The sequence below is a fragment of the Macaca fascicularis genome, chromosome 12, assembly GCF_037993035.2.
Source record: "Macaca fascicularis isolate 582-1 chromosome 12, T2T-MFA8v1.1".
In the NCBI taxonomy this organism is placed as follows: domain Eukaryota; kingdom Metazoa; phylum Chordata; class Mammalia; order Primates; family Cercopithecidae; genus Macaca; species Macaca fascicularis.
The window spans coordinates 129606472-129629893 of NC_088386.1; the positions used below are offsets into that span (position 1 = coordinate 129606472).

At 39.4% G+C, this 23422-nt stretch overlaps 3 protein-coding genes and 1 pseudogene across 3 annotated transcripts in view; all 4 read left to right on the forward strand.

The window, feature by feature from the left end:
* Positions 1-23422, forward strand: part of UGT1A8 (UDP glucuronosyltransferase 1 family, polypeptide A8) — a 155745-nt gene that overhangs the window by 52016 nt on the left and 80307 nt on the right.
* Positions 1-23422, forward strand: part of UGT1A9 (UDP glucuronosyltransferase 1 family, polypeptide A9) — a 113863-nt gene that overhangs the window by 10134 nt on the left and 80307 nt on the right.
* On the forward strand, positions 104-1165 carry LOC135966643 (UDP-glucuronosyltransferase 1A7 pseudogene; annotated as a pseudogene).
* UGT1A6 (UDP glucuronosyltransferase 1 family, polypeptide A6) overlaps positions 11017-23422 on the forward strand; it is a 92713-nt gene continuing 80307 nt past the window's right edge. Inside the window, 1 exon segment of the mRNA NM_001350028.1 lies at positions 11017-11973. Within this exon segment, the coding sequence (NP_001336957.1) occupies positions 11113-11973 (861 nt within the window). The 5' untranslated portion in view covers positions 11017-11112.

A 23422-nucleotide genomic window follows, 5' to 3' on the forward strand; every position in this document is an offset into this window, starting at 1 on the left:
TTTTTTTTTAATGGATGGATGAGTACACGCCTTCTTTTGAGGGCAGGTTCTATCTGTACTTCTTTCACCTACTATATTATAGGAGCTTAGAATCCCAGCTGCTGGCTCTGAGCTGAAGTTCTCTGATGGCTTGTGCAGGGTGGACTGGCCTTCTTCCCCTATCTGTGTGTCTACTGCTGACCTGTGGCTTTGCCGAGGCAGGGAAGCTGCTGGTAGTGCCCATGGATGGGAGCCACTGGTTCACCATGCGGTCAGTGGTGGAGAAGCTTATCCTCAGGGGGCATGAGGTGGTGGTAGTCATGCCAGAGGTGAGTTGGCAACTGGGAAGATCACTGAATTGCACAGTGAAGACTTATGCAACCTCATACACTCTGGAGGATCAGGACCGGGAGTTCATGGTTTTGGCCGATGCTCACTGGACAGCACGACTGCAAAGTGCATTTTCTCTATTAACAAGTTCGTCCAATGGTATTTTTGACTTATTTTTTTCAAATTGCAGGAGTTTGTTTAAGGACAAAAAATTAGTAGAATACTTAAAGGAGAGTTCTTTTGATGCAGTGTTTCTGGATCCTTTTGATGGCTGTGGCTTAATTCTTGCCAAATATTTCTCCCTCCCCTCTGTGGTCTTCGCCAGGGGAACATTTTGCCACTATCTTGAAGTAGGTGCACAGTGCCCTGCTCCTCTTTCCTACATCCCCAGAGGTCTCTTAGGGTTCTCAGATGCCATGACTTTCAAGGAGAGAGTATGGAACCACATCACACACTTGGAGGAACATTTGTTTTGCCCCTATTTTTTAAAAAATGTCTTAGAAATAGCCTCTGAAATCCTCCAAACATCTGTCACGGCATATGATCTCTACAGCCACACATCAATTTGGTTGTTGCGAACGGACTTTGTTTTGGACTATCCCAAACCCGTGATGCCCAACATGGTCTTCATTGGTGGTATCAACTGCTATCAGGGAAAGCCAGTGCCTATGGTAAGTCCTCTCTCCTTTAGCACATTAAGAATAATCTGCCTTTGGACATTAAAAGAAGATTTCTTACTGAACTATAATCTATCATTTACATTTGTCCCATTTGGAATTTCTTTCTGGTTTAAGGAATTCTTTTGTACCAATTCACTTAATTGTTGGGTAGCAAATTGTATAAAGCAGCTCTTGTTGATATGTAAGTGTATACAATTGATATAATTGTAGATCATATCTAGGCTGCAATCTAAATGCTATTTTTGGAAACATACCAAAAACCACAGTAAGAAATGAGACTTCCTTTTTTTTTTTTTTTTTTTTTTTTTTTGCTAATTCTATACTACCCCCAGAGGAAAATACTCTTAGCAGTTTTGTGTGAATTCTTTTCAATTTTTTTTGAAATTATACTATGTATATGCACATATTTAGGGTAAATTCTCACTTCTATTTTATTAATATAAAATCTAATATCATGCTGGCTATGATTTTTTTTATGTTAGATTTTTCTCTTGTCAATAAGTTAAAGATATCTTTACAGGTCAATGCATACAGATTTGATATGTTCTTTTAATAATTGCATAATAGTCTTTACTTTGGATGCAATGTAGTTTTCCAGCCGATTAATATTGATAGAGATTTAAGTGTTTTCCCCTTTTGGGGTTTATGAACAATAATAAACATTCTTATATACTTTCTTTGTATATATTTCCATATTTTTGCTTTTATCTCAGTAGGGTATCGTCCTATGAGTATGGTTGCTTGGTTTTCATTAAATAAGATTGGCATCCTTTTGCTATTACATCTTCCTATTCAAGAATATGAATCCCTCATTATTTATTCTGATTTTGTTTTATGTCCATAAATAAAATTTTGCACTTTATAGAAGTATTTTATCTTTCTTATTAACCTTTATTCCCCTGCATTTCATTGTTTTTGAAACCATTATTTCAAAATGGTTTCAAAATTTTCCCATTCTCTTTTGAATTAATTATGCATAATTAATGTACTGCTTTGAGTTGTACACATTTATCTTGTATGTAGTCATATTACTAACCTCTTGTATTAGTATGTAAGGTGTATTAAGTGTGCAATATCATCTGCAAATTATTCCCTCCCCTGTTATTTATACTTCTTATTTTGGTGGAGCATATAGTTCCAAAACATTATTGAATAATGTTGTTGGTCTAGCCAGTTTAAATTAGGATTCGGTCACTTGCAATTGAAAAAGTCTTGACAAACATAAGAGTAAGATTCTTGGCAAATGCATAGTTGCCAAATCCAGGTGAAACATCTGGTGTCTCATCTAAGTATATTATTTTATTAGGGATGGAGTATACATTTTTATCTATTGTTCTGGCTTCTTACAAGGTTCAGTAGACTTGGTAACACAGTCATATTCTCTCACACATTGGCAGATGTTCGGTGAAAGAGTGACTGTTCAACCAACTCATGGGAAAATGCAACCACGCTCTTTCTAAAAAGCAGGGAGACTACAGCTATAGGCCTTTTAAATGAAACATGACTTTCAGCTCTTGGCAAGACCAGGCAAGGAGATGCAAGTTGTAGGACGCTAAGAGATAGACTTATCGAAGTGTCTCTCCCCAGTTTACCCTCCATCAATTACAGTACCAGCCACCACTCAGGTATTGACTGCAGCCTCATGGCCTCTAGCCAAGCGTGTGGCCTGCCACTTTCTGAACCTATGCTGAATTTGTTGTGGCTCAAAGGGTCACCCAAAGGGCTTTAGAGATATAGAAATCTGTATATGATTCTATACCATCTATAATGGTATATGATAGAGAGATTTATAAAATATGAAACAGTGAACCATATATAGTTTTACATATTTTGCTTATTCGTATATCTTCAATGGTGTATAAAATATATGCATTTATATACCTTTACAGAATATATATATATGAGATAGGATTTATAGATGTGGAAGGTTATATATTAATGTATATATTTATAAATATAAAATAAATATAATTATCAAAGAAGAATTCGATCATAAAGAGTGCCCTTTGGCGAAGAACCTTGGATATGGCTCAACCACAGAAGTAAATTGTCATAGAAAGATTTATGAGCACTGCATAGTGTTCCTTTCTTGTTTCGTATGGGCAGTGTGTGTCTTGGAAAAGTATACAGTTTTTTGTACCTTGTTGGCCAACAGGATTCATAGTCTGCATTTCATCTGTCTGATGAAAAGAAAGCATTGCTTGATGATAAAGTGTGTGTGTGTATGTGGTGTTTGTGCACGAATGCGTCTGTCTGTGCAGGTGTGTTTGTGTGCAATGTCTTAAGCTCTATACAGGAGATTTTTTGTCTGAAAGGTTTCCTATAACAAAATCTTATTGAGTCTATCCAGGGGAATTACACCCAGGGATGTAAGTAAATACTTTAACAAAGATGGTAGATCATCATTCAGGAGAACATTGAAACAGTTTTGTTTCGTATTTTTAGTACAGACAGTGTTTCACCCTATTGGCCAGGCTGGTCTCTGACTCCTGACCTCAAGTGATCCACCTGCCTCGGCCTTTCAAAGTGTTGAGATTACAGGCATGAGCCGCCACACCCGGACTTAAAATGGTTTTAATGAGAAAAAAAGAAAATCACTTCCACTTTTCTTGACTTTTTGGTGAATTACAGCAGAATTGATGGTTGAATCCAGTTATAAAGAATTTGGGCTCAGTCAACACCATCTAGGGCCAGTGCAGCTCTGGAGAACTGGGGCTGGGATGTGGTTACAGCAAGAAAAGATCTGTGCTTTCCCCATTGCTCTCGCATTCTGTTTTTGATCTAAATTCAAATTTACCTGTTAGTGGGCAAGCCCAAGGCCTCCCTCCAAGATTATTTATTTCAACTTTTTATTATCAAAGTTTTCAAACATATACCGAGGAGAGGCTGTAGCATAATGTATACCCATGTAGCCATTCTTAGGTTAAATAATTTTCAATATCTTTCTGTACTGCTTCATCTTTCTTCGTTTTTTCTTTCATTTTAAAGAAAAATTTTGACTTTTCTTTTAAAAGAAAATCTTGGCATGTTGTCTCATCATGAAATACTTCACTAAATATAAAAAATAAGGAAAATTTGTTTCACAGCCACAGTTCCTAAGACAATCAATAATTCTTTAATATTATCTCATTTTCAATCCATAATTAAATTTATCCTGATTGTCTTAAAAAATCTTTTACATGTAGATCAATGGAATAGAATTTACAATCCAGAAATAATCCCATACATTCTTTGCCTTGATTTTTACCATGGTGCCAAGACCATTGAAATGGCAAAGAATAGTGTCTTCAACAGAGGGCTCTAAGACAACTGCATATCCAAGTGCAAGAGAATGAAGTTGCACCCTTACCTTGTATCATATACAAAAATTAACTTGAAATGGACCAAAGACCTAAATAGAAAATCTAAAACTGTAAAACTCTTAGAAGAAAACATTGGGGAAAATATTCATGACCTTGAATTTGGAAATGGTTTCTGAGATGTTTTTTTCTTGTACCAAAAGTACAAGAAATTAAAACAAGAAAAAGAAGAGATAAATCTTTATCATAATGTTTTTATACAAAAACTTTTGTATATCAGAGGACACTATCAAGAGAATGAAAAGACAACTCGTGTGGGCACCCTTATTAAAGTGTGCAGATTAACACGCACATGCTTGACATGGAGGCTCTCCCATGACACATCCTGTGTTTTCCTTCCCTATGAAACTTTCTGAACAGGTGAGCCCAGGTGGAGCCTCCACCTGTGTTAGAACCTAAGCTTTCTGTGGCTTTCTGAAATCCCTGGTGTCAGAAGTCAAGTGTGGATTACTGCTGCTTTCCTTGACTGTCTCTCTCTCTCCTTCAATCTGTGTTGATAATGTGATATCAAACATGATACACTACCTCTTTTGGCCCACTCAACATATTCTGGTGGTGCCCTCTGGCCTGCACCCTCCCACTGGCTATGAAGGTCACCCATGATCTCGCCTTCCTTAGCCTCACTGGCTTTATTTTATGCAACACTCCAACTCTCCTCTTTCCACCTGTTACTTTTCCCTCCCTATTTTATTCCTCTTTTCTATCTCCTTCCCCACCTATGTCTTTCGTTTCTGTCACCTTTTCTGTGTGATTCCTGCCCCAGAGGGGTCAACAAGAAGGGGCATCCCACGGGCTGACTCATGCGGGGAAGCTGTCAGTGATTAATTAGCAAGGCAGGGAAGTTGTACCCCAAGTCTTGGTTTCGACGCTAGAGGACTTTAGGAGGTGGTTCAATGTAGTGTTTGAGCACATGGACCCTGGAGTCATCCAAGCCTGATTTCATAAGTACTTCAGTTGTGACACTTGTGTAAACTTGGGTAAAAACTCAGTGTTATCTAGATTAAATATGATAATGCATGCAGATGCCTGGCATGTGGCAGTGAATCAACAATACCCGTAATTGTGTGGGTGATATGCGTTTTCCAGCACAATTATTTCCAGCCTCCACGAGATTAATGATCTTAACCAGGCATTCAGACTCTCTTCAAAACAACATGGTGAGATATCAATATTGTCTTCTTGATGCAAGTTTCCCTTGAATGATTTAAACTTCAGATAGTGGACTGTCTCCTTAGGAAGAATTTGCAAATTAAATATAATAAAAGCTAACATATATTGGAGGCTCACCAGGTACCAGGTGCTACCCTGAGTACTTACATAGAAGCTGGCATTATTGGCTGACCTATTTTGCAGATGATGAAACTGAGGCACAGAGGGGTTGAGTGACTTGCCCAAGGTTATTGCTCAAGTAAGTAGGGGAGCCAGGATTCAAATCCATACATTCTTTGTAAAAAAAAAAAAAAAGTTAAAAAACCTGAGTGTGGTGGCTCACACATGTAATCACAGCACTTTAGGAGGCCAAGGCAGGAAGATCACTTAAGCCCAGGAGTTTGAGACCAGCCTGGACAACACAGGGAGACACTGTCTCTACAAATTTTTTTTTTAAAGTTAGCTGGGCATGGTGGCACATGACTGTGGTCCCAGCTACTCAGGAGGCTGAGGTGGGAGGATCGCCTGTGCCCAGGAGGTCAAGGCTGCAGTGAGCCATGATTATTCCACTCCATTCCAGCCTGGATGATAGACTAAGACCTTGTCTCAAATTAAATAAATAAATTAATTAATTAATTAAATTTAAAAATTGATATGTAATTCATGTATCATAAAATTCAGTGGTTTTCCATGTGTTCCCAGATATAATCAGCCATCACCAATATCTAATTCCAGATCATTTTCCTCACTCCAAAAAGAAACCCCATGCCCACTGGCAGTCACTCTTTATTTCTCCCCCTTCTCCTACCCCTCAGCATTAATTTACTTTCTGTCTGTATAGATTTGCCTATTCTGGGCATTTCATGGAAATAGAAGCCTTTATGACTGGCTTCTTTCACTTAGTTTCATGGCTTATCCATATTGTAGCATGAATCAGTATTTCATTCCTCTTCATGGCTGAATATTCCATTATATGGATTTACCACTTTTTTTTTATCCATTCATCAGTTGGTGGACATTTGGGTTGTTTCCCCTTTTCAACCATGAAAAATAATGTTACTGTGAACATTTGTATACAATAGACCCTGATGTTCTAATTTTTGAGCCCATGTGCCTAACCTCTATTCCTGACTGCCTCCCTGTGTTGACAGAAAACATTTTGGGAAATGTCCTATCTCTGGCCTTTTGGGAATGTCATATGGAGTGAACTGTGCCTAGAGTGGGTTTGACTTAGGACATCACATGGTCTCGAATCCCTCAGCAAACATGAGTTAGTCTTGTTTTTGTTGGTGTTACAAAATAACATTATTATTTTAGAAAAAAATAAATTTTTTTCTAAAAAATTTAATATTAGATGTCCTTCATTGAACAAACATCTGTGGAGAGGAAGGCATTGATTAGTTACAAACCGTGAAACATACTTTGAAAGAAAAGTAAAGGATGCAAAGAGAGCTGATCATAGGGGACCTTGCAGGATGAGGAGTGGCAATCTTGGGAGAAGTTGGGGCGACAGTGTGCCAAGCAGGGAAGATGGCAGGTGCAGCGTGAAGCCAAATGTTTGGAATCACAGTGTGTTCTTTCCCTTCATCCCTGTGTTCCAGGGTCTCTTTACTTCACAAACATGGACAAGTAGAAATCCTACTTTATGTCTCTTCTGAATAATTCCTTTGTCATGGCTTACTTAGTGACCTGTGCCCCTCCCCACTGCTCCTGGGACCACAACCCACATTGTTACAAGCCCCTGAAGGAAGTTATAAACACCTTATCTTCTACTAGGACAGGTGCCCCTGGAGCTGTCTGGCTGGGCAAGCCATACTTACCTGCACTTCCCTATCCTGTCCGTGGGTGATTCAGACTTGACTGTTGTTATCACACTAAACTGAACTGGGGTTCACTCACCCAGTGCAGTAAGGCCAAACATCCACACTGAGATTTGCAGTGGGAGAAAGGAAGGCGTTTATGGGCAGGGCACCAAGCAAGGAGTATTGGGAGGCTTATACTTAAGACCCGACTTCTCTGATGGCTTGCAAGTAAGGGTTTTTAAGGGCAAGGACACATTTTAGGAAAACAGAAGTTACAAGAAGAAATCTCAAAATCATCGCAAATCAATACACAGAGGTTACACATCGGTTTGGTCATGAGAAATGAAGGCTTGCAGGTCATAGGTGAATTCAAAGATTTTCTGATTTGCAATTAGCTAAGGAAGAGAAGCTTCATTTAAAATTTGGGGTTCGCAGAAAAGAATGTTAGCTCTTGCTCATGAGTGTGACTTCCTCCAGGAACAAACAATGGCTGTCAGAGTTCAGTTCTCGGTTCCCTTTATCTGAGGTCTGCCTGCCAATGGATCCATTTGGTGGAAGTCCAGGTTTCCGAAAAACAACTCAGGGACATATGTTAAGATGTAATCTTTAGTTTCTATAGGGAATCAAGCATCTCTGGACTCTAACATCCTTGGCTATTGTTTTAGGCTACTATTACCTTCTTGCTTATCAAGTGCCTTATTTATTTCTCAGGGTCAGGTAGGTGCCTGGAATTTCCTTTGAAAGAACCCAAGAATATCCTTTATTTCCATGTTTGGAGGAGCCCACAGGCCCCTAAAAGGGATTCCTGCTTCATCTCACCCTTTTGGACTTCCCTCAAGATCTGGGCACAGAGCATTCTGACTTCTGCAACCCCACCCCACAGCCTATCAAATAGATTAAATTGCTCCCGCATCCCATGTCACATATGTCTGTGTAACTTGGTGAGCTAATCTGTAGTGGATTCACTGACATGTAGTTACGTTTTTATAGCCATTTCATAAAATATTCATAAATTCAATTTTGCCATTTTAGAATTCTAGATTCAGCAAATTTCTTTTTTTAAGTCTCAAACAGTTTGCAGGTCCTTTGAAATCTTGCAGGTAGGTCCTGGCTCCATTACTTATGGGTCATAGGTCATACAAGGGTCTGAAAGAGTGAGCACCTTAGAAGTAAACCTCTCCATAGGGTCCACCTTTCCAGACCTTCCTATTCCCAACATGAAATTACCTTCATGCACATCTTTGGGTCTCTCCTCTTTTCAAAATGCCAGGTATCCTCCATTTACTTTTGGGAAATCTGCTCTTGCCCACAGAGATTTGTTTTTGTCTTAGGATTTACTTCTTTCATGCCACTGGAATATGTCCCAAGCCTGAGTCATTCAGTCGGCAGCAATCCCTGAGAAAAAAAAAATCGGCCTTTGTGTGATACTCAGGAGATGCCTGAGGACACCTTGACTCCCACAGCACCAACCAGGGCAGGCCTGGGTCTCCAGTGGAGCTACTCTTTAGGGATCATCATTATGACTAACAGACATGCCAGATTCCTCTGGCTAGTCTCCAGTGCAGACACACACACACACACACACACACACACACACACACACACACACGCCATTCTTAGTATAGTCAAAGCTCACAGGAGAAAGAAAAATGTTTTCTAATACCTTCTTTATTTGCAAGAAGGTGTTAGGAATTCAAGGGATGATATGCATAGTGATGTTAGTTTCTTTTCTTCAACTCCTTCCTCCAACTCATGTTCTGTAGGGACTTCTGGAACTAAGAACAGGACTCACAGATGAGCCATAGGATTTTCAGAGCAAGGCTTTGCTTGGAAGGGCCCAGACCAATGTCCACAGCACAGTGGAGGTCTAGTATAAAGAATGTGAAGTTTGTAGCATCTCTTGATCCTGCTATTCCTACATGCTTGCTTAAGCCGTTCGTCCTCTAGATGAACTGTTCTTTGAAGGAAACCTGCCTAACATCTGCCTGCTCAAGAAGGTGGACCTGAGCTCTGTTCCCTTTGCAACCTTCCCGGAGTCTTATTGCTATCTAGATGAACTCAAAGCAAGATGCTGCCACCCCCATGACTTTGATCATTGTAAGCTGGCAATCCTCTTGGGAGACTGCTCCTAGCTTGGACTGACCTGAGTCTTCGCATGCCTTGAACAATGAATTTGCATCCTGGTTATGTTCCCCGTGGGGGCCAGCCCTGTCCTTGGAGTGGTCCCTCTAATCATGTTGCTCAGGCTTGTCCCTTCCTGGGCCCCAGAACACCTCCAATGCCAAACTTGTAGGTGAGAACAGGACGTTGCATGCCAACCAGGTGTGCGTGACTAGCTCTGGGCGAGTCTGTTCTAGTAATGCTAGGCACCACCTCTCACTGCGACAGCCTAGTTTCTACACAGGTCTTGCTCTGGGACCACCCTCAGCAGTGTGATTAGCAGGCAGGGCCAGTGTGACCCTCCCTTTCTGGGCCTCAGTTGAGAAACCTGAAGCTCAGGAGAGGAGTCACTCCCCTGGCTGATGGGTAGCTGGGCCGGAAGCAGATACCAGGCTTTCTGACTGCAGCTCTAGTACCTCACCACGTACTGGCTAGAGTTACACTTCTCAAATCTTAATTTCCTAAAGGCAAGTAACAGTTTGAATGTTGTTATATTGTGATGTATAATAAGAAATACATATGTTTGTCTTTGTTTCCTGGCCAGAGCTCCTGAAACCGTAAGTGGTGGGAGCGATAAAGGTGAACAGAGAATCTTTTGTTTTTCAAAACAGATCCGTTTCCATCACATTTAAGTTTATGTAAAGGACATGTAAAGTCTCTAAGGATGAGGGCTGGTTGCCAGGGAACCAAACCCTTGCAATTAGAGGGAAGAAAGGAGAGAGTGATTGAAGATTGATTTGATCACCAGTGGGCAACAATCTAATCAATCATGCCTACTATGTAAGGAAGCCTACATAAAAACTCAAAAAGGCGGGGTTCAGAGAGCTTTCAGGTTGCTGAAGGTGTGGAGGGTGGGGCACCCCGAGATGGCAGATGGGGCTCCATGGCCTTACCCCCATATCTTGTTCTTTGTACTTTTTCCTCTGGCTATTCATCTGTGTTGTTTGCAATATCCTTTGTGATAAACCAAACCTAGTAACTAAACTGTTTTCTTCAGTTCTGTGAGTCATTCTAGCAAATGATTGACTTCAAGAAAGAGGGTGTGTGAACCTCTGATTTTTGCCAAGTCAGACAGAAGTTGTGGGTAGCCTGGGAACCTACTATTTGCAATTGGTGTCTGAAGTGGAGGCAGTCTTGTAGGACTGAGCCCTTAACCTGTGGGGTCCATGCTAACTCAGAATTCAATTCAGAATGGAATTGAATTGTAGGATACCCAGCTGGTGTTAGAGAATAGGTCCATGTGAAATAAAATCCCCACACATCATGGACATAACAGACAACGTCAATGATGAGGAATCCAGCAAGTTCGGGATAGAGAATTGGCAGGGGGTCTCCAGGGGTCTCTCCAAGTTGTCTTCAACGTGTTGCTATAACTTTTCTGAGAGGGAGAGGCAGACTGGTGGAGATGAAGAGAAAATCCTGGAAGTTCAGGTGAAAGTTGACATAGGGTATAGTTGATCCATATTCACTGTGTGCTTAAAATGGTTAAATATTAATTTGGGTTCTTACATATTAAAGGGCAAAATTCAGAGCAAGGGAGAGGTAGACAGGGCCTGTGAAAAGCAGTGGTTAGTTTAGGGAAAATAGCTAGGAGCCCTGTGATTTGGAGCGTGAAAACTCTTCATTACTGTTGTTACTTTAACTGGTTCCAGGATGGCCTGCCTGCTTCGTGCATTTCAGAGAATTTCCGCAGGGGTTTTCTTCTTAGCACTTTGGGGCATGGTTGCAGGTGACAAGCTGCTGGTGATCCCTCAGGATGGAAGCCACTGGCTTAGTATGAAGGATATAGTTGAAGTTCTCAGTGACCGGGGGCATGACATTGTAGTGGTGGTGCCTGAAGTCAATTTGCTTTTGAAAGAATCCAAATACTACACAAGAAAAATCTATCCAGTGCCGTATGACCAAGAAGAGATGAAGAACCGTTACCAATTGTTTGGAAACAATCACTTTGCTGAGCGATCATTCCTGACTGCTCCTCAGACAGAGTACAGGAATAACATGGTCGTTATTGGCATGTACTTCATCAACTGCCAGAGCCTCCTGCAGGACGTGGGCACCCTGAACTTCCTCAAGGAGAGCAAGTTCGATGCTCTTTTCACAGACCCAGCCTTACCCTGTGGGGTGATCCTGGCTGAGTATTTGGGCCTACCCTCCGTGTACCTCTTCAGGGGTTTTCCGTGTTCCCTGGAGCACACATTCAGCAGAAGCCCAAACCCTGTGTCCTATATTCCCAGGTGCTACACAAAGTTTTCAGACCACATGACTTTTCCCCAACGAGTGGCCAACTTCCTCGTTAATTTGTTGGAGCCCTATCTATTTTATTGTCTGTTTTCAAAGTACGATGAACTCGCATCAGCTGTCCTCAAGAGAGATGTGGATGTAATCACCTTATATCAGAAGGTCTCTGTTTGGCTGTTAAGATATGACTTTGTACTTGAGTATCCTAGGCCAGTCATGCCCAACATGGTCTTCATTGGAGGTACCAACTGTAAGAAGAGGAAAGACCTGTCTGAGGTTGGTGGGTTTATTTCTTTTGGGCTGCCTTGTTTCTTCCAGGCTCTGTTCTCCCTCACTCATTTGGATCCTTGAGCCAACTGTCCCTTGGAGGATTTCCTGGAGAAACTGTGGTGGGAAAGTGATACCCAGCTTGGAGCAGCAGGGACACATAGGAGACCTGAGGCTGAAGTGGTACATAGGCATTTGGATGAAGACAGGGCTCATGCTTGGCAATAGTAGATTTGCTTAGTTAGGTAATCTGGGGACAGTCACATAATCATTGAATGAGCCTTAGAAATGTCCCAGTTCAAACAGAGGTGAAGGCTTGACTAAGGGAACAGGTCCAGGTTAAAATCAATTTTCCCAACTCTGTCGCATGCTTTGTCTCTGGACCTTAAGCCAAGGACCAGCAAACTACAGCCTGTGAGCCTAGTCTCCCCAAAGGCCTGTTTTTTGTTTCTTTGTTTGTTTTTTGTTTCCTTTTATGTTGAGACCTGTTTGTTTGTTTGTTTCTGAGACGGAGGCTTGCTCCGCCCAGGCTGGAGTGCAGTGGCGCAATCTCGGCTCACTGTAGGCTCCGCCCCTGGGTTCACGCCATTCTCCTGCCTCAGCCTCCTGAGTAGCTGGGACTACAGGTGCCCGCCACCTTGTCTGGCAAATTTTTTGTGTTTTTAGTAGAGACAGGGTTTCACCATGTTAGCCAGGATGGTCTCGAGATCCTGACCTCGTGATCCGCCTACCTCGGCCTCCCAAAGTGTTGGGACTACAGGCGTGAGCCACAGCGCCTGGCCGAGACCTGTTTTTATATGGCCCAGAGCTAAGAATGGTTTTTATAGTTTTAAAACAATTTAACAATGAAGAATATGTGCCATGGACGTATTTGGTCTGCAAAGTCTACCCATTTACTATCTGGCCTTTTCAGCAAAAGGGGGACGGCCTCTGACCTAAGGCAAGTGTTTACGGATGGCCTCCTGACATGTAGGAAAAGGGCCCAGAGTTACTTTGGAAAATAAAAATCTGTGAGTTTTAAATTTTAATGTAAATATTTACACATTTGAAAGGCTTCAGGCAACTCCCTCTATCTTTTATGCCCGATTTTCTTTTCCAGTTCCTCTTTTTATCAGAGAGAAAGCCTCAAACAGGTCCCAAAGACCCCTGCCTCTCTTCTTTACACCTGCTGATTTCTCTGTTAACAAACTGAACAGTTGGCAGTAGCCACTGTGAAAAGGCAAGGGTGAGGAGATGGGGATAACTGAACTGGTTCCAGGGAGTCTGGGGCATGAAATAAAAACTTAGAATGTCAGGAATCTTTTTATTGGGACATAATATAGTTGTACACATTTTGGGGGTTCATGTGATATTTTGATACATGTATACAATGTGCAATGATCAAATCAGGGTAATTAAGATATCCATCACCTTGAACATTTATTCCTTCCTTATGTTGGGAACATTCCCATTCTTCATTTCTAGCTATTTTGAACTGCAGAATACATTCTTGTTAATTGTAGTCACCCTACTGTGCTGTCACACTTTGGACTTATTCTATCTAAGGGTATTTTTGTGCCCATTAACCAACCCTTTTTCTTTTCTTTTCTTTTCTTTTGAGACAGAGTCTGACTCTGTCACCCAGGCTGGAGTGCAGTGGTGCGATCTCGGCTCACTGCAAGCTCCACCTCCCCGGTTCAAGCGATTCTCCTGCCTCAGCCTCCTGAGTAGTTGGGACTATAGGCATGTGCCACCGCGCCCAGCTAATTTTTGTATTTTAGTACAGATGGGGTTTCACCATGTTGGCCAGGATGGTCTCGATCTCTTGACCTCGTGATCCACCTGCCTCAGCCTCCCAAAGTGCTGGGATTACAGGCGTGAGCTACTGTGCCCGGCATTCTTCTTTTTCTTCTTCTTTTTTTTTTTTTTTTTTTTTTTTTTATCAGTGTTCTTTATTGGCCCTTTAGATGTTTTTCTCTTTTCTGTCAAAGTTTTTGGAGTATTACAAATTTTATTTTATTTCTTTTTTCTTTTTCTTTTTTAAATTTTAACCAACCATTTTCCCCCCTACTTTCCTACTTACCCTTTCCACTTTCTGGTAATTACCAGTGAACTCTCTACCTCCATGAGATCCACTTTTTTAGCTCCCATATAGAAATGAGAACATGTGGTATTTGTCTTTCTGTGCCTGGATTATTTCACTTAACACAATGACTTCCAGTTACATTCATGTTGCTGCACATGATAGGTCTTCATTCTTTGTTATGGCTGAATAATTTTCCATTGTGCATATGTACTGTCTGTGAGTGGAAAACAAAACCAACAAAAAACTCAAAGGGTTTTTCCTGTTTTCTCACTCAACAACAAACAACACAGAAGACTTCTGTGAACCAATGTGTGGGTTTGTTTTTTTTTTTTTTCCTCCATACACCAAGCAAGCAGGCAATTCTGCCAGATACCAGCTGGGTGTCCTCTAATTCAGTTCTGACAGTGTCCACCTGAAGATAGCATCAGGTCCCACAGAGATAGGGCTCAGTCCCTAATTTACATTTGAAGAATATAAATTAGTACAGCCACTATGAAGAACAGTATGGAGATTCTAAAAAACAAAAACAAAACAAAACAAAAAACAGAACTAGAACTGCCCCAATATATCCCATTGCTGGGTGTATATCCAAAATAAAAAAATATGTTGAAGAGATATCTGCACTCCCATGTTTATTATAGCACTATTCACAATAGCCAAAATATGGAGTCAACCTAAGCACACATCAACTAATGAATGGATAAAGAAAACATAGGACTGTAATATTGTGAAATATATATTTGGTCTTCGTCCTCATTTCCTTGTACAGATTTTTCCCTTCCTTAGTTAAATTTGTTCCTAGGTATTATATATTCTTTGTAGCTTTTGTAAATGGCGTTGATTTCCTTTTCAGTTTTTTCTCTGTTGGCATTTATAAATGCTACTGATTTTCGTAAGTAGATCTTGTATCCTGCAACTTTACTGAATTTCCTTGTCAGTTCTAACAGCTTTTTGGTGGAGTGTTTAAATTTTTCTAAATATATTATGTCATCTGAGAAGAAGAATAATTTGACTTCTTCCTTTCCAACTTGGATGCCCTTTATTTCTTTGTCTTGCTTAATTGCTTTGGATAGGACTTCCAGTACTATGAAGAATAACAGTGGTGACAGCCAGCATCTTTGTCTTATTCCAGATTTTAGAGGAACAGTTTTCAGTTTTACCCTTTTCAGTATGATGTTAGCTATGGGTTTATCATATATGGCCTTTATTGTTTTGAGGTATGTTCCTTCTGTAGCCAGTTTATTGAGAGTGTTTATCATAAAGGGATGTTGAATTTTGTTGAATGTTTTTTCAGCATCTACAATGATCGTATGAGTTTTGTCCTAATTCTGTCAGTGTATTAATATCAATATGTCAATACATGTATCACATTTATTGAGTTGTATATGTTGAATCATCCTTGCATCCTGGGATGAGTCCCACTTGATCATAATTAATTATCTTAACGTGTTATTGGATTTGGTTTGCTGGTATTTTGTTGAGATTTTTGCATCTATGTTCATCAGAGATATTAGCCTGCAGTTTTCTTTTTTTATCGTGCCCTTGTCTGGTTTTGGTATCAGGGTAACACTGGGCTCATAGGATGAGTTTGGAAGTATTCTCTCCTCTTCATTTTTCTGTAATAGTTTGAATAGAATTGGTATTAGTTCTTTGAAAAATGGTTGGTAGAATTCAGCAGTGAATCCATCCGGTCTTGGGCTTTTTTGAATGAGAGACTTTTTATTACTGCTTCAATCTTATTACTTATATTGGTTTGTTGAGGTTTTCTATTTCTTCTTTGTTCAATCTTGGTAGGTTGTATGTGTTCAGAAATGTATCCATTTCCTCTAGGTTTTCTAATTTGTTGGCACATAGTAGTTCACAATAGTCTCTAATGATCCTTTGTATTTCTGTGGGGTCAGTTGCTATGTTTCCTTTTTCATTTCTGATTTTATCTTAGTGTTTTCTTTTTTTCTTAGTCTAGTTCAAGGTTTGCCAATTTTGTTTATGTTTATTTATTTATTTATTTTATTATACTTTAAGTTCTAGGGTACATGTGCACAACGTGCAGGTTTGTTACATATGTATACATGTGCCATGTTGGTGTGCTGCACCCATTAACTCATCATTTACATTAGGTATATCTCCTAATGCTATCCCTCCCCCCTCCCCGCTCCCCACAATAGGACCCGATGTGTGATGTTCCCCTTCCTGTGTCCAAGTGATCTCATTGTTCAATTCCCACCTATGAGTGAGAACATGCAGTATTTGGTTTTCTGTTCTTGTGATAGTTTGCTCAGAATGATGGTTTCCAGCTGCATCCATGTCCCTACAAAGGACATGAACTCATCCTTTTTTACGGCTGCATAGTATTTCATGGTGTATATGTGCCACATTTTCTTAATCCAGTCTGTCACTTTTGCCAAATTTGTTTATCTTTTTTTTTTATAAACAACTTTTTGTTTCATTGGTCTTTTGCATTGTTTATTTAGTCTCAATTTAATTAGATTCTTCCCTGATCTTTATTATTTCTTTCCTTCGATAAATTTTGAGTTGGTATACTTTTGCTTTTTTAGTTCCTTGAGGTACATTGTTAGGTTGTTTATTCGAAATCTTTCTACTTTTTGGATGTAGGCATTTATTGTTAAAAACTTCTCTCTTAGTTCTGGTTTTGCTGTAGCCCATAGATTTTATACATTGTGTTTCCATTTTCATTTGTTTCAAGTAATTTTTAAATTTCCTTTTTAATTTCAGGAAAATCTAATTAAGAAGTTAATAAGCAAAAGTTATGCATTTATTTAATGATTTCATACTATTGGTTGAATCAAAGCTATTTATTCCTTCTCCTTGAAGTCTGGGGTATTGGAAAAAAGTAAATGAAAGTCATTTATTCTTGTTACAAAGAAATAGTTGGCATAAGAGAGAAAAAATATCATTTCTGCACCTTGGTACCAATCATCTTATTTTTTCAAAAAGTTGTACTCAGTTATATTGAGAAACTGAGCTATAGTAAATATACTTTTTGAGCCCTGTGACCCTATATCTGGTGCTTGACCTCGTTTGTATCTCAACTGTATTCCCAGCATGTCCTCCTAGAGAACATTCTGTATTATGATATGTAATTATCAACATGCACTTTTAATTATTAGGAATTAAATTAAAGTGATCAGAATAGAATTTCTTTTGTCCAATAGTCAAACCATTTCAACACTATGAAAAAAAGTGTGTCTTTGGACAGATGGAAATGTCTGGAACCAGATAGAGGTGTCGGTTGCAAAACATGAATGTGCTAAATGCCATGAAATTGTTCACTTTAACATGGTTAATTTTATGTGACTTTGTCGCAATAAATTATTTAAGACAAGAAGATACATCACAGATTATAGAAAATGAAGCCCTGATTATGGCTTAAAAATGCACTCTTCGTTAGGCAAATCATATAATCAGGCAATACATAAAGTAAACAGAACACAAGTGGCCAAGAAAACTTTAAGAACATGCTTAATTTCAGAAATAATCCAAGAAATTCAGATTAATAAACTGTGGAATTCAGTTTCACTTATCAGGTTAGTAAGCATGCTTTATAGATAACTATTGACCCAACTATAAAACAAATACATTTCTGAAAAAATTGTGCAAAGCCCTTTTTTTTTTTTTTTTTTTTTGAGGCGAAGTCTTGCTCTGTTGCCCAGGCTGGAGTGCAGTGGCGCGATCTCGGCTCACTGCAAGCTCTGCCTCCCGGGTTCATGCCATTCTCCTGCCTCAGCCTCCCAAGTAGCTGGGACTATAGGCGCCCATCACCACACCCAGCTAATTTTTTTTGTATTTTTTTAGTAGGGATGGGGTTTCACCGTGTTAGCCAGGATGGTCTCCATCTCCTTGAAAACCATAGGTTGGTGACCAGTTTTTACATAATGCTATGATTCACAAAGAAAGAATGTCCTTTCTCATGGTAACCTCTGGGCTCCCAGCCTCGCCTTGTGGAAGAGTAAAGCAGGATCACTTCCCTCTCATTTCCATGTTGGTGTGACTTTGCAACTTTGACCAAAGCTTTACCTGCCTCCTCTGCCCAAGGAGGGACGTGGCCATCTCAGAGGGCTGCTTGGTTTCTGTCCAAGCTGGCCCTCAGAGAAGCGGAAATTCCTGCTGTGAGAACATCAGAGGCTGAGCCACCAGGCAGTCCCAGATGTCTTGAAACAACTTACCCCAGCCCTGCCCAGGGCCTCCTCTCCAGCCCTGTGCACCTTATGACCTGCCCCAGGACAGTTCAGCTTATGCCAGATTCTCGCAGGTGCCTTGCAACCTTTCTGTCTGTCTCTCTGGTCCTCACTTCTTCCCCAGAATCTCATGCTGTTGCATGAAAAAAAATAAATAAATAAAATAAAATAAATAAATAAGTAAATAAAGAACCTTTGTTTTTAGGCCTTTCTCCTCTTCCTGTAGGGACTTGAATCCAGGCCAGATGCTGGGACACTCTTATGCTGTCCTTTTTGCTATTTTGTTGAGTTTCATCCATCCCAGGGATAACCTCTTTTCCTGTTGTTATGGCCAGGTTTCAAAGATCTCAATTTTAGAAGAGAATTTAACTTTGCATTTCATTATGAGAAGGGTCATTGGAGTGTTTTCGCTAGAACAAAGAAGGTCAGAGGTAAATCCTAGTCTGTTCTCCTTGTAATACAAAGAACTGTTCAAGCCTTCAGAAGGACAGGGCCATTCAGACCATAGAGCCAGGTCATGGCCAGAGCTCTGGCTCTGGGACATCCTCTCTTCCCAGCCCGGTCTATGGAAAGGAATAGAATGCAAGCTCAGGCCTAGAGCCTAGCTAGGCCTGAATACAGGCTGAGACTTTCTCGCCGACAGGTTATAAAAACAATGAATGTGGTTTTCTTGCAGCATTTTTTACGGAGCATTTTCCCAGAAAACTAGACCCCAATTCCTGAGGGCTAGTTCTGTTCCCAAGTTTCCTCCTCTCATGCTCTGGGTTCATCTAAATGGTAGTTCTCAAACAGGACTAATTTTTCCCCTAGGACGGATATGTCTGAAGACATTTTTGGTGTTGCAACTGGAGAGGCAAAACAGTCAGTAGGATGTAGGTAGAGGCCAGGGATGCTGTTGAAAGTTGTACAATGTGTGGAAAAATACCCACCCCCCGACTCCTAACAAAGAATTACTCTGGCTCAAAATGTCACAAGTGCTGAAATTGAGAAACTCTGATCTAAATCAATTCCAAGTGAATCCAATGGTGTCTACGCAGCAGGGCCCCCGCCTGGAGGTGTGGAGGACAGCAAGGATCCTGTGCCCACCCTCTGAGCTGTTTGTCTCCCTATAGGGGTCTTTGCAAAGAATGCTCATTCAGGGTGAAATCTCAGCCTTTCTTGGTTGAGCTGTGGGTTCATTCTAGGCAAGTCAGTGGAATAAAAGCCCCCAAATGCCAAGTCATTCCTTTTATTTTTTCTTTTTGAGATGGAGTCTCACTCTGTCACCCAGGCTGGAGTGCAGTGGCATGATCCCAGGTCACTGCAAGCTCTGCCTCCCAGTTTCATGCCATTCTCCTGCCTCAGCCTCCTGAGTAGCTGGGACGACAGGCGCGCACCGCAACACCTGGCTAATTTTTTGTAGTTTTCAAGTAAAGACAGGGTTTCACTGTGTTAGCCAGGATGGTCTCGATCTCCTGACCTCGTGATCCCCCCGCCTCGGCCTCCCAAAGTGCTGGGATTACAGGCGTGAGCCACTGCGCCCGGCCCCAAAATGCCAAGTCATTCTTAATAAGCACTTTTTAAAATACATGACTTAGGCCAATGTCTACAATGGCTTTAAAATTCTGCCTCTCTTTCAAAACGCTGTGTTTATCTTTATGACTGATTAGCTGGGGCATTTCCAGGCATGTGGAACATGTTGGCAGCAGTGTTTCTGTTAACAGATAATTATCTAAAGAGTAGCTGAATGCTAGAATGATTCAGTTAAAAAAAGCATTCAACATGAGTACATAAAAGCCTAGAAACTTGACTGATTAGTAATTTAGATAACTCTAGGAGAATGAGAATAAGGGGTTATGAAAATATAACTTTATTATGATGCAATTCACATACATACAATTCACTCATTTTAATGGTTTTTAGTATAGTCACAGATTTGTACAACCATTGTCATAGCCAACTTTAGAACATTTTCAGTCACTCCCAAAAGATACGTTATATCTATTATCATTCACTCTTCTTTCTCTCCTTCTTCCAGCCCCTGGCAGCCATTAATCAACTTTCTGTCCTTATGGATTTCTATGGATTCCATTCACAAAATACATGAGTAGCTTTTTCCCTTTAGCATAAAGGTTTCAAGGTTCATTCATGTTGTGGAATAACTTTATATTGCCAAATAATATTCTGTTCTATGCATATACCACACTTCGTATGTCTACTTATAAATTGATGGACATTTGGGTGGTTTCCACTTTTTTGCTATTATGAATAAAGCTACTGTGGACATATTTGTGTATGAGTTTTGTGTATGTGTTTTCAGTTCTCTTGGGCATATACTTAGTGGAATTGCTGGGTTGTATGGTAACTGTATACTTAATCTTTTGAGGAACTTCCAGTGTGTGTCTTGATTACTGTAGCTTTTTTTTTTTTTTTTTTTTTTTTTAAGTAGAGACAGGATTTTGCCATATTGGCCAGGCTGGTCTCAAACTCCTGACCTCAAGTGATCCACCCATCTTGAGCTCCCAAAGTGCTGGGATTTCAGGTGTGCGTCACTGCCCCCAGCCTTGATTACTGTAGCTTTATAGTAAGTTTGAAATTGGGAATTACAAATCCTCTAAATTTGTTATTCCTTTTTAAGATTGTTTTGGCCATACTGGGTACCTTGAATTTCCATATGAATGTTAGGGGCCAGTTTGTCAATTTCTGCAAAAAATTCCAGCTGGATTTTGATGGAAATTGTGTTGAATCTATAGATCAGTTTGTGGGTATTGCCAACTTAACAAGATTAAATCTTCTGATTCATGAACGTGGGATGTCTTTCATTTTACTTAGGTCTTCTTTAATATCCTTCAACATCAGTTTTTACTTTTCAGTGTAAAGTGCCACACTTAAAAAAATTAAATCTATTCCTAAATATTTTATTCTTTTTAGATGCTATTTTAAATAGAATTATTTTCTTAATTCTAATTTTGTGTGGTTCATTTCTAGTGTCTAGAAATACAATTGAGTTGTGTATATTGATCTTGTATTTTAACATTTCTGAACTTATTTGTTCTAATAGTTTTTTTTCATGAATTTCTTAGGATTTTCTATGTACAAGATCATATCATCTACAAATAAAGATAGCTTTACTTCTTCCTTTCTAATAAGGATGACATTTATTTCTTTTGCTTATCTAATTACCCTGGCTAGAACCTCTAGTACAGTGTTGAATAGAAGAGGAAAGAGAAGATTCTTATGTTGTTCCTGATCTTAGGTGGGGAACATTCAGTCTTTTAGCACATTAGGTGTTAACTGGAGATTTTTTGAGTAGATGCCCCCCACATTATCAGATCAAGGAAATTTGCATCTATTCCTAGCTCAATGAGTGTTCTTGTCATATCTGAGGTGTTTGGTTTTGTCAAATGCTTTTTCTGTGTCTATTGAAATGAACATGGTTTTCTTCTTGGTCCTCTATTCTAGTGATATGTGTTAATTGATTTTCAGGTGCTAAACGAACCTTGTATTCCTAGAATAATCCCACTTGATCGTGTTGTATAATCCTTTTACATGTTACTGAATTTGGTTTGACAGCATTTTATTGAGGACTTTTGCATCATATCCGTAAGAGATATTAGAAGTTTTATTTTCTTGCAAAGCCTTGGTCTGTGTTTGCTATCTGAATATTACTGGCCTTGTAGAATAAGCTGGGGAATGTTCCCTCCTTTTCTGTTTTTTGGGAACTGTCTGTCAAGAATTGGTATTCATTTTTTATGTATTTGATATAATTCACTAGTGAAACTGTCTGGGCCTCGACTTTTCTTGCAGGAGGTTTTTAAATTACTAATTTAATCTTTTTACCTGTTATGGCTTTATTTAGATTTTGTATTTCTTTTTGATTCAATTTCAGTAGTTTATTTCTTTCTAAGAATTTGTCCATTTTATCTAAGTTATCTAATTGCTTAGCATAAAATGGTCCAGAGTGTTCCCTTATAATACTTTTTTATTTCTGTAAAGTTGGTAGTAATGTTCCCTCTTTCATTTCATATTTTTAGCAATTTGAGTCTTCTCTCTTTTTTCTTTGTTGATCTAACTGAAGGTTTATCCATTTTGTCTATATTTTCAAATAAACAACTTTGGTTTTGTTGATTTTTCTCAATTGCTTCTCTATTTCTTTGTCATTAATTTCACCTCTGTTCTTTATTATTTTCTGCCTTCTTGTGTTGTGTTTAGTTTAGTTTCCTGGTAGAGTGACACTTATCATTACACAATTTCCCTCTTTATTGCTAGTAATATTTTTTGTTTTAAGGTCTATATTATCTTACTTCATGATAGTGTGTCATTAAAAAATAGTCTATTTTATCTGATATTAGTATAACCAATCTGCATTTCTTTTGGTTGCTGTTTTATGATATATTATTTTTCCACCATTTTACTTTGTAAAATTTATGTTTTAAATATAATTTTTTTTGTTTTTAAATCTCAAATGTATCTTCTGCAGACAAGATATTATTAGGCCTTATTTTTATCCAGTCTGACAATCTGTCTTGTAATTGAGTTGTTTAATCCATTCACATTTAATTCTATTATTGATGTAGATGGATTTTATGTCTACTATCATTTTTTTCTTTCTTTTTTTTTATTTTTATTTTTTATTTTGAGACAAAATCTCACTCTGTCACCTAGGCTGGAGTGCAGTAGTGCGATCTTGACCCACTGCAACCTCCACCTCCTGGGTTCAAGTGATTCTCCCACCTCAGCTGCCTGAGCAGCTGGAACTACAGGTGTGTGCCACCATGCCTGGCTAATTTTTGTATTTTTTGTAGCGACAGAGTTTTGCCACGTTAGCCAGTCTGGTCTCAAACTCCTGACCTCAAGTGATCCACCTGCCTCAGCCTTTCAAAGTGCTGGGATTGCAGGTGTGAGCCACTGTGCCTGGCCCCATTTTCCTTTTTATGTTCTGTATCTCTCATGTATTTATTTGTTCCTCTGTTCCGCCTTTATTGCTTTTTTTTTTTTGCATTGAGTGAATATTTTCTAGTGCAACATGTAAAATCCTTTAATGTTTTTCTTTCCACTATTTAAAAAAGTTGTGCTCTGAGTGGTTGTTCTAGGGCTTAGCACATAAATTTTAACTTACCAGTATCTACTTCAGATTTATACCAACTTAATTCCAGTTAAATACTGAAATGGCATTCCTATATAGCTCTATTTCATTTCTCCCCTTTTTATGATATTA